Source organism: Leiobunum rupestre, chromosome 6, assembly GCF_980474605.1.
Source record: "Leiobunum rupestre chromosome 6, qqLeiRupe1.1.hap1, whole genome shotgun sequence".
In the NCBI taxonomy this organism is placed as follows: Eukaryota; Metazoa; Arthropoda; class Arachnida; order Opiliones; family Sclerosomatidae; genus Leiobunum; species Leiobunum rupestre.
The window spans coordinates 21,856,372-21,868,314 of NC_143389.1; the positions used below are offsets into that span (position 1 = coordinate 21,856,372).

Here is an 11,943-nt window from a genome sequence, read left to right on the forward strand (position 1 = left end):
TATTAAATAATTCCACGTACGAAAATTCATCGAACAATAAGTTGCGAGAAAAGAAATAATGAAGTAGAGGTGTAAAAATCTTGGCAAGAAAACTCTATTGATAGTGAGCCCGGACTAGTGACGCGCGAGCGTAGAGCGCTAACCGATGGGCCGTGACTCCTTTTAACAAATAGACTACACTAAGTTTTGTCCACTTTTGACCGCTGATACTGGACAAACTATAAGAGCTAGGGAAAAATGGCAATAGACAATTTTGCTCCTTAGATCAAGCTTAGCAACATGTTTCATTTTGAAAAAAATCTGTCGAAAGTCAAATCCCATAGAAGAAGTGCGATGTACTTTGTCAAATATACCTAAAAAGATCATTAAAGTTTCCGATCAAAAGTTTACTAATTAAAAAGATCATTAAAGTTTTCTAATTTTGGTTCCACTAATTAAAAAACATGGTGATTAAGGAAATCTAAATTGAAATCGCAGACTACAACCGTCGGCAAAGAATTGTCATATTATAATATTAATATTATATAGTATTTAAATTTTCTCGGTCAGGATGGTATTTCGCAAGACTAAAAATGTATGGTATTTAAATTTTCGCGATCAAGATGGTATTTCGTGCCACCTATCAATTAGGTCTTCCAATCTATAACAATCTTAAGGAAATCTAAATTGAAATCGCAGACTACAACCGTCGGCAAAGAATTGTCATATTATTTCTCGTCAACAAGCTGGTTAAAATCTGTAAAAACAAAAGTCAGGCTGGCCATGGGTTACTTGTAAACATATACTAATAATATTATATGGTATTTAAATTTTCGCGGTCAGGGTGCTATTTCGCGCCACCTATCAATACTAAAAATATTATATGGTAAAATATTAATATTATATATTTTTTAAATTTTCGCGGTAAGGATGGTATTTCGCGCCACCTATCAATACTAAAAATATTATATGGTAAAATATTAATATTATATATTTTTTAAATTTTCGCGGTTAGGATGGTATTTCGCGCCGCCTATCAATACTAAAAAAATTATATGGTATTTACATTTTCGCGGTCAAGATGGTATTTCGTAAGACTAAAAATATTACATGGTATTTAAATTTTCGCGGTCAAGATGGTATTTCTCGCCACCTATCAATTAGGTCTTCCAATCTATTACAATTTTACGGAGGGCCGTGAGTTCGAATCTCGGTGAAGACGGTTTCTTAAAAATGAGCTCTTCTGGGTAAATCCAGTATGGATCCTCCCTTGGGTCCCCTTTTTTTCCTTCCTGCCCCCGAATCGGTCCTACTGGGAGCGGCGGCGTGAGGCAATGAAATAAAAACCCTAACTGGTCTACGATCGTCCTGGTTGTTTGACTAAATAGTCAACGTCGATCCGACTCTTATGTGCTACAAAGTTACAACTTGCAAGTCCTTCCAAAATTAAAACTATTATTTAAAAAGGCACCTCGTGACGAAACCAATGTTTGAGCACTTACTATGAGCAATCGTAAATGTCCGTAGGTGATCATTTGACTGAATCTTGGGAAATCATTTCATTCTATTCGAGATAAGAAAACATTTCCGGTTCGAAATTCGATTAGACGGATTTTATATTCATTCTTGAACATTCGATTCGGATTCGAATTACTTATTAAACAATTTGGCTGTCTTTTAACTATTGATTCGATATTCGATTTCATATCCGCAATTTTTGAATAAGTCTACACTGTTAAAAATAGCTGTTAATTTTACAGGAATATAATTGGCAAAAAATTACTAGGAAAGTTCCTGTAAAACTAAGCAAGTAAAAAGCTGTTCTAGGCACGAGAAATATAAAGAACAATTAACATTATATTTTAAGTTACTATTTTTCCAACATGAAACTTTTAATTGCTTTTACGGTTATTTTCAAATATAACCTTGATATCCTGTTGTGACAGCAAGTAGTTGATTGCGATTTTTAATTCTTTAAACCATGTAGTTAAGAAAAACAATAAAGAGTTTATGTTTCAGAAATGTGTTTTATTAAGAGTATTTATCTATTTTAATCAAAAACACAAGGAGAACGCAGCTAGCCTTTAAACACGCTAACGAAGGGTTGTGAACGAATTTCATTGGACGAGCGTCACGAGCCTTAAGCTGAACGTTTTACGGGCGGGGGGGGAAGGCAATTGCCGAATTTTCCCCTTCCGACGGCAGCAGGCGCTAAAGCGTCTAGCCAATGAAAAATGTACACAAGAAAATCCACGACTTTTGACGGGTTGCGTTCTCCTTGTGTGGGGTGTTGTGTTTGTTGCTCCTAGTCAAAAACGATAAAAAATTAACTGGTACGTGAAGAATCTTGACTAGTCTGCTTAAAGAAACTAGGAATAGTTCCACCTTTTGGTACGCCACTGCCAATGCTATTATGTAATGGCTTAGAATTTTCTTCGTCCTGGATAAATAAGTTAGATGATGAGGCTAGTTGGCTTAAAGGAGCATCAGTTTCGGCCTTTATAAAATCATAATAAATATTAAATTTTGCCCTACGTTCAATAATTAAAATATCGGTTTGCTTATTTATATGAATTGACTTCCTTTTGAATTAATGAATTCGTCAACTTGACTGATAGGCTGTTCGTTAATTAACTGTATTCAACTTAATGATTAATTATTATTCGTAGAAAATAACAAAACATAAGTAAAAATTCAAAAAATCCCAAATGCCGCAAAAGAATGCCATCCAAGAAGATACTGAGGTCATTGTGTTGGTGGAGGTTCAGTTTTGGCCTTTATCAAATCATATTAAAAAATTAGATTTCGCTATAATTAATTGAAATTAAGGCTTACTTTCTTTAGATATATTGACTTCCAACTACAACTATCCCTAAAGCCGCCAAAGACCGCCATCCGAGAAAATAGTCAGGCAATTTGGGTTAATGAAATCATAATAAGAAATATTAGATTTCGCCATTAATCAATTAATTGAAATTAAGGCTAACTTACTTTGGACGTATTGACTTTCTACTACAGGTAGCCTATTAATTGAAATTTAGGTTAACTTACTTGTTTTGACTTCCTACAACAACAATCCGATTAATTTAAATTAACGTTAACTTACTTTAGATGTATTGACTTCTTACTACAACTACATATAGCCCTAACGCCGCCAAAAACCGCCATCCGAGAAGATAATGAGGCCATTTGGCCCGGGTTGGAACTTGGAGTAGTTTCAGTTTAGCCTTTATCAAATCATAATAAAACTTTTTAGATTTCACTATTAAAAAATTAATAAATATTTAGGCTTACTTACTTAAGGCTTGGATTAATTAAACTTGTAGACTACCTACGACAACTAGCCCTAATGCCGTTAGAGACCGCCATGCTAACTCCAGAAGTAAAAATGCGAAAGTGATGCTCAAAACCAAAAGTAAAACTAAACGCAACAGTCAACCTTTGTACTTCGAGAAAATTCCAAATCACGCAGCCTCACCGCAGAATGATTGTTCATTACGGAAAATTTCGAGGAAAATTTACTGTTTATATTACGGTAAATCGAAAAACAGGACAAAAGCTGTAGTGTACAGTAAATATCTAGTTACTATTACGGTAAAAGTTGGTATTGGAATTTTAACAGGAGCCTACGGTAATTTTTAACAGTGTTATTCGCAGGGCCCTATACACTCTATTATTAGACTTACGATACTTTGCGTGAGTTTCCTACTCATTTCATATTTCACTTTGATATTCGATAAACTATGAAAGTACTCCATATTTTAAAGCAAATAATAGATTTCCTGTGTAATCCCTCCTTCGCTAAATCCAACAGTTTTTCCGACGAGATTCATTTTCTGTATATAAACCATATTTTTTATGTTCTAAAGTGAGACAGAAGATGACTTGAAATCAGACAGTTGGTTATGAATCTTTTACGACTAGGACGGGTTATCAAATCACGCTGTCCTTTAATATTATCAAGGCACTAATTCTTAACAACCTAAGAGAAAACTCACCACAAAAGTAGTAACAACGCTTTAGCAAGCACAATATTTTATTCACCCTGTACATGAACTTTATAAGCGCACTATATCAATCTTAAAGGCAGTTTTCCAAAAAATAGCACTTTCTCAACAACCGAGTGTATTAAGAACGATACCAATTACTTTGTCATTGATCCAAAGAAAAATCGATTTGAGCAATAAACATAATATTCATTGGAATAATAACAAATAAAAATAAACTTCCTAAGTACACAACATAGCATAGCCAACAACCTGTATAGCAATTAGGGCTGTGCGAGTACTCGAACATCATCGATTACTCGGCTTTTTTGAGGTCGAGTACTCGAACTCGACCTCGAATAAGTAATTTAAAAATACTCGTCGATTATCGAGTACAAAAAAATGTCTAGTCGAGTACGAGATTATTTTTCAAACAATATAATTAAGATTTGGTTTTGATTTGGTAATTCTTTCCGAGTTCAGATGTCGGCCAGCGTTAGGACTCCAGAGTCTTAACTTCCTGAATCCAAATAGTTTAAAAAATATATTGAATTGTTATTTTACCATTAATTACTATAATTAGGCTAGTAGCCTAGTATATTCCACAAGTCACTATAATTTTACTGAAAGTGTGGAAACTGTTGTTAGTGTTAATTAAAGGAATAGTTTTCAGCATTAAAAATTATTTTATACTCATTTTAAATTTAATTTTCTAATGACTCAAATATAACCAGCTACTAATCAAGTACTCGATTACGCGACTCGACTTCAATATTACTCCACTTGAATACTCGATGAAAAGAAATTTGGTACTCAATACCCGACTCAATTGACTAAAACCACTACTCGCATAGCCCTAATAGTAAACTTGATGCATCAGTGGCCTTGAATGATCACTCTTGTCCAGTGTTTCAAGTCACTTTAAACCAACTAGACGTAGGCCTATCTGTAGAATCACAAAGTTCCAGCAATCTGATGCCACAATGCCAGTCTACTCCTAAATCAAAATACTGAAACTAACTCTGAAGATGTTTCAAGCCAAGATGAAGATGAAGATGGCCAAGTTAATTTTTCGTTGGAAATAAATGATGACGCAATTCCAGAAAAGCTTGTAAAAGAGGCAAAATTTAATGTTTTTGAAAGCAGCTTGGACATTTTATATAGCCGAGTCATATGTGACCAATATTCGTGCATCAGCGTTGTAGATAAAAGTACTATTACAAAATTCAAAAAATGAGAGAAGCTAAATTACTGTTCGATTTAACTGTTTGAATGGGCACGCTAATGTTTGGAAATCACAACCAACTCTAGGAAAACTTCCATGTGGAAACCTTCTAATAGCTTCCTCTATTTTGTTATCTGGAACTACTTACCATCGAATATACTAATTTTTGAATTGATGGGACTTAAAGGAATAGGAAAAACTAAGTATTATGATCTTCAACGAAAATTTATCATCCCAGAAATTAACGAAGCTTGGACAGCTGATCAAATGCAAGTACTAACCGAAATTGGTGAAAAAGGGTATACTAGTGTTTCTGGAGATGGTATGTGTAGTTCTCCTGGTTACTGTTCAAAGGACTCAGTTTATACGTTAATGGAACAGGACAGTGATTTGATTATTCATTTTGAACTAATAAACAAAAGTAAAACTAATTTTATATCCGGAAATATGGAACATTTGGGACTTAAGTCTGAGGAGGTGTCTTACAAAAATGTTCGAGAAAAGAATTGATGTTCACCAAATTACAACTGACCGAGAAAAGAATTAGCCCCTTTGGTTAAAACTGTAAATAGACATCTTCGGTTCTGTTTGGAACATTGTAGAGGTGATAAAGATGTGCTAATTTACATGTGGAAGTCGTTGTTGTACCATATTATAAATATACATGAATTTCCAGATCTGGAAAATCGTCACCAATCCAAGATTATTAAAAGACCTCACACTTCTGGTCTAGAAAACTATCATAGTTTAGTTAACAAGTATTGCCCGAAGCAGTTAGATTTTGATTGCGACGCAATGGAGGCCTGGCTTCAATTACCAGCTCTGGATCACAATTTCAACGTTGGCCGTCAAACATTGTACGAACTTAATGAAGGTGTAGAAAATGGATCTGGTACCAAAGAAGAGTTCGCGTATTACTTTTCTAAAGCAACTTCAGAATGGCACGCACGACAACTTAAAGAACCAAAGAGCTACTTCGATATTTTTGAAATCCTCAAACATATTGTAACCGATCCGGTCACCAGATGGCGACTAGGTCAATTATCATTGCTAAAATTTATTTTGTATTATACCAACGTGGATTTTTGCCCGCGGCGCTTGGTAGCGAATAAAAAGGGGTTTAATGATCAGCGATTAGTTAGTTCGTTATAGATATTTTCATTAAAGATAAAATCAAAAGGTTAGAGACCATGACGACTGTGCAAGGAGGGTTGTCTGATATTGTAAGTCACATTTTTCGTGTCTAATTGATATCGTTTCGAACAATAAAAGATATTCGACATATTCCATTCGTGTTATAATTTTTACGAATTAAGACTTGCCTGACCGAATCCAATTTTTGTGACAGTTAACCTAGTCGTGTTACATCCTTGTCAGGATACAATTAGGTTGAACTGAACTGTTACAATATAGTTAGGAGGAAAGTTCAAGAAGTAACGGATGTAAAGGAACTTACTGTTATACCAAATATAGCGCCAATAACCTGCCAAAGATGAATTAATTACAGCTGCCAAAAGTAGAAAATTAATGTAAAATTAACCACCATGAAAAATCATATCTATTTAAATGTTTACGTAGAAGAAATAAAACACTGATTTTGGAAATTTTGTTTCATTTTTTAAAAATGTAGATATACATTTTAAATTATCAGTATGAAAAGTTCAACGAATCACCTTCAACCACTTGGGGTTTCAATATTAACTTATAATGTTAGAAACAAAACATCACATATAAATATCAATAATAATTATCTCATTCAAATATCACTAATAATTATAACATTAACACAATATCTCATGTTTAAACGTTTAGATTATTGACACAAAATTATCTCATTTAAAAATTCCATATTATTAAGCATGGGTGAGTACCCGATTTCAATCGAGTTTCTCGATCGATAATCGAATAAATTCTTCGGTTCTTCCTGATTGGATATTGTTCTAAAAGCAAGTAAAGGTACAAAACGAAACTGAAATTAAAAGCAAACCATAACTTTAAGTTCTTTTTGGTAGCTTGTTAGTCACTAGTCACGAACCTTTTGTAGGTGGTTTAATTTTAGTTTGGAAAGTTAGGCTTAAATTGATGGGCTTCAGTTTCTATTATTATTATGGCTTCAAACAAACGTACAAGAAGGGAATCTTTTCAAAAGGAAATGTTGGAGAAAACCGATTTTGAAACTGTGTCGGATGACGAAATTACTTCAGAATCAGATTCATCTGTGAATATGGATTGCTCTCAAGAAATTAGTTCTACGCCAAACAATAGAAAAAGTAAAGTGTCGAATTTCTTTGTTACCTTGGATGAAGATAAACCAAAATGTTTGAAATGTCAAAATATTTTCAAATATAAAACTGGAAATACTTCAACCATGTGAAATCACCTTCGTGGCAAACATCCTAACGAATATAGCTTGTTAAAATCTGAAGAAAGTGTGGTCCAAAAAAGTAAAACAACGACCCCCAGAAGAATCTTATTCTCGAGTAACCATGTTTTCAAAAAGTCATCCAAAAGCCATAGCTATAACCAAAGCTATTGGGAAAATGATTGCCATGGATTTCCAGCCATTTTCATTGGTTGAGGATGAGGGTTTTATGAAAATTATAGCAGAATGTGAACCACGACACTGTGTACCAAGTAGGACCCCTTTTTCAAGAAAAGTCATTCCAGATTTATTTAAAGACATGAACAATTCCATCAAAGCACAACTAAAGTCAGCTCTTGAAGATAAAACTTCCCTCGAATCTATATCTTTCACGACAGATTTTTGGAAGTCCAGATCAATGGACCATTTTATGAGCCTTACAAATCACAATAAAGTCTTTCAATATTGTTGTTTTGATCTTGGCCTGCTTTCATTATGTGGAAACTCACACTGCGGAACACATACGAATGAATCTAAGAAATCTGATGACAAGCTTTATCCCTCTAGAACAATTCCCATATATATTACCACTGATAATGGAAGGAACGTTACGAAAGCAGTGAAAGATTCCGAGTGGTTTCACATAGCTTGTTTCTGTCACATGTTGCAATTGGGAATCCAAGACTTTATTAACGAGTTGAAAATAAAGGAAAAGAAATTGGCGGAGTTATTAAGCCAATGCAGAACAATAGTTGGACACTTTAAGCTAAATGTTGTAGCTTCAAATTTGGTTGCGATGAAACCAAAGGAATTGAATATCCCAGAGAAGAGCCTCATTCATGATATTGAAACGAGGTGGAACAACACGTACTATAAGCTCCTAAGATTGCATGAACAAAAACAGCCATTATCAGCAGTACTTCTCGACTTGGATAAAGTGGACAACCTTACAAGCAACGAATGGAAAGTCGTTAAATCTTTGATAGAAGTATTGGAACCATTTGAAACAACCACTCAAGATCTGCCGGGAGACCAATATCCAACATTATCAATGGTGTTTCCAGCCTGTTTGGAGAGTGAACTAAAGAAGCAAAGCTCCTTGCCTCAGGTGCACTCTGCAAATATACCTTAATTTTTTTTTAATATTTAAGGTCGAGATTTCCCAACTATCGCCATAATACACTTCTCTTAAAGGCAATGGTCTTAGACCCGAGGTTTAAACATGTACTTCTTGCTGTAGATGAATAAAAAGGTTGCTCATGAATTTAATATGGAGAGAGATTCCTAACTTGATTGGAGTAGAGGATCAACCTAACCAGCAGGATGCTCAAGATAAGCATTTCAAAAAAGTGCATCCAATTCAATGAAGAAGAGCAGATTGTGGAGACACATTGGAAAAAAACTAACCAATCTAATAACGCCAAAGTTAGTTTAAGCAATCAAGTAAATATGTATTTGGAAGAAGACGCAATTACTAGTGATTCTGTCAAATCGGAATACTGGCAAGAAAAGCAATATAAATATCCACATTTGTTAAGTCTAGCCAGAAAATACTAGCTTCTTCGGCCTCAAGCATAAGAATATTTTCCAAGAGTGGAGCGACTATGACAGATAAACGAGAAGGGCTACTTCCTGAACATCTGGAGCAGCTCACTCTATTACATATGTTCCTAAAGAACAACTTAAAAAAGTAGAACTGTAAGTCTGTAAGATTTAAAAGCTGTGATATTTTAAATTTTATGATACTGTTATTGTTTTAAGACAATCGCTGATGTTATATACTCAGGAGTGTAGTATATTTAAAAGCTTTAAATATGACTGAGTGTTAATTCACCAGTTTTGAAAGTGAACTTTTATTTCCTTATAAAACTGTGAACTGAATACTAAAAAAATAATTTTTAGCTAAGCATAATTATTCGAGTACTCGAAGTTACTCAAGTACCTGAGTACTCGAATACCCGATAAAATTTAGATACTCGAAAAGCAAAATTTTTGATACTCGATACTCGACCCGAAAACACAATGTTAAATCTTAAAACTATGGAATCCCATACATTCTTGACAAGCGGTCACATTAAAGTAATTGTTGTAAAGAAATTAGACAAAGACCTTATTGTCGTTCTTGGAAAGGTATATATGAATGGAAATCTAACTATTTTTAACCTAGATAAAACAATCACAAACAGCAAACGAAGAATATTTGAACAATTGGTTATTAACAAAAGTAAGTGGAGAATTTTAACGGCTCACTGTTAATGCATGGCTGGAATGGGGGCTCGTGCTCTCACATTGGAGCAATACTTTTTCTGATTGATGCTGCTATGTTATTACTTAAAAATCAATCGAATACATCTGGAGTGAATCAATGGCTGTCTCCCCATGTTAAACAAATTATTTTTAAACGGGCTCATGAAATAAACTTAATTCAGCAAAACAGAGAAAGAAAAGAATGGATCGTTTAATTATGGAAAATGTCTCTGAAACTACCCCAAAATCGAAAAGAAAAAAGATGCACCAGAGGTTACGGATCAGGAGTTTAAACAACACTTAGAATGTCTCGCTTCCTCCAAATCAAAACCAGTAATTCTGTCACTAATCAGTCCTTATAGTCGAAATTATGTTCCTAAAACTGAAGAAATTCCAAAACCTTTAACGAGTCTGAAAAGAAAGAAGCTGATGATTTGTCGTACGACGAACTACTGAAACTATGCGAAACTTTAAAAGATCAAATAAAAATAACGAAAGATCAGGCGCTAAAAGTGGAATCTTTAACAAGGCAGCAGGCTAACAGTAAAGTTTGGTTTGTATAAAAATCCGGGAGAATGATTGCCTCAAATATGAAATCCGTTTGTCGTACGAATCCGGAGAGTCCATCCATCAGTCTTTTAAAAATGATTTAGTTCCCCTGCAACTGATTGGGGAATTAAACATGAAGATAATGCGTTTGCAAAGTTGTATGATGTTAATCGAGGTCAACATGAAGGACTAACTGTATCCAAGTCGGGTTTAGTTATTTACCCGCATTATCCATTTATGGGTGCATCCCCTGACGGGATAATTTCTTGTGAATGCTGCGGCGTAAGGGCTTTGGAATTTAAAGCACCATATTCAGGAATACAGTTAAAAATAGAAGACTGCGCAAAGTTAAAATATTCATGTTTAGAATATTGCGAAATTTCTCAGAAATATAAACTTTCGACAAGTCATTTTTACTATTATCAAGTTCAAACTGAAATGCTGGTATGTGATAAAAATTATTGTGACTTTGTCATTTGGACACCCGAAGATATTCATATTGAAAGAATTTTACCCAATAATGATTTTAGGAAGGAAACCGTTGAAAAATCTAAAAAAAAATAATAAATGTATATTACCAGAACTTGTGTGTGAGCACTTCACGAAAAAAATCCATCGGAATGGAATTAGAGATATTCCTGTGAACACTTTTCCAGCAACTAATCAGATAAAGAAGTACTGCTACTGTGATAAAGGTGAAGAGGGTAAAATGGTTACTTGCGACGATGAGAGTTGTCTTAGGGAATGGTTCCATTATAAATGCCTAGGACTAAAAAAGCACCAACCACAAAACGTTGGCATTGCCCTGATTGCTCCAAAAATAAACCTCAAACAAGTAAAGGTAGAACAACATAAAAAATGTCAAAAAAGTACCTTTTTAAATTTTTAAAAAGTTGATTTTAATTATAAAACAGTTAGGTCGCTACCGACTCACAAAGTTTAAAAGTTATCTGCAATAACGCACTTATTGCGATGCTGGATATGGTTTACTTTTAATATCTTCAATGACGGTATTTAGCTATTAACAATATACAATGCCGTGTTTACATGCCCCGCCGGCACCTCACTACTCCTGCTATCGCTACAATGGTAGTTAACGCAAGCTTTCCATTACTCTATTAGAGGCTATTCTATCACTTATCTAGCGACACAATCCATGCAACCCAAAGCGCTTGTATTCACCTGTGAGTGTGATTTTCTTAAAGTTTTTTGGTTTATTGTTGTAATTTTATTCCTATAATGACGTCAAATATTATTAAAACAAGAAAAAGAACTGAAATATGGTTAATTGGACACACTTTCTCAGAATTAGTGCAAACAAAATTACCCTCAGTGAAAGAAGTGATGAGTTTATTTTTTCATTATAAAACTGTAATGAAGAAAGTAAATAGAGAATCGGCGTCATTAACTGCTGGTGATGTGATGGCTTTATGGCAAAAAGCAAGTATTCCTATCAAAGAAAAGCAATATGTTATCACAAAAATACTAAAAATTTTCAAGGAATGGCAGAATTTAAAGAAAAATAAAGCAAAACGTTCAGCAGCAATCAAAGAAAAAGAAAACAAGTGGCAATCAAATTTAAATGTTTTATTTGA

General features: G+C 34.1%; 1 protein-coding gene across 1 annotated transcript; it reads left to right on the forward strand.

Moving 5' to 3' along the window:
* Positions 1-7,676: 7,676 nt before the first annotated feature.
* LOC149940304 (zinc finger BED domain-containing protein 4-like) lies at positions 7,677-8,684 on the forward strand. Its single transcript, XM_090179218.1, has one exon. The coding sequence runs from the start codon at positions 7,677-7,679 to the stop codon at positions 8,682-8,684; it is 1,008 nt and encodes a 335-aa protein (XP_090035344.1).
* The last annotated feature ends 3,259 nt before the right edge of the window (positions 8,685-11,943 follow it).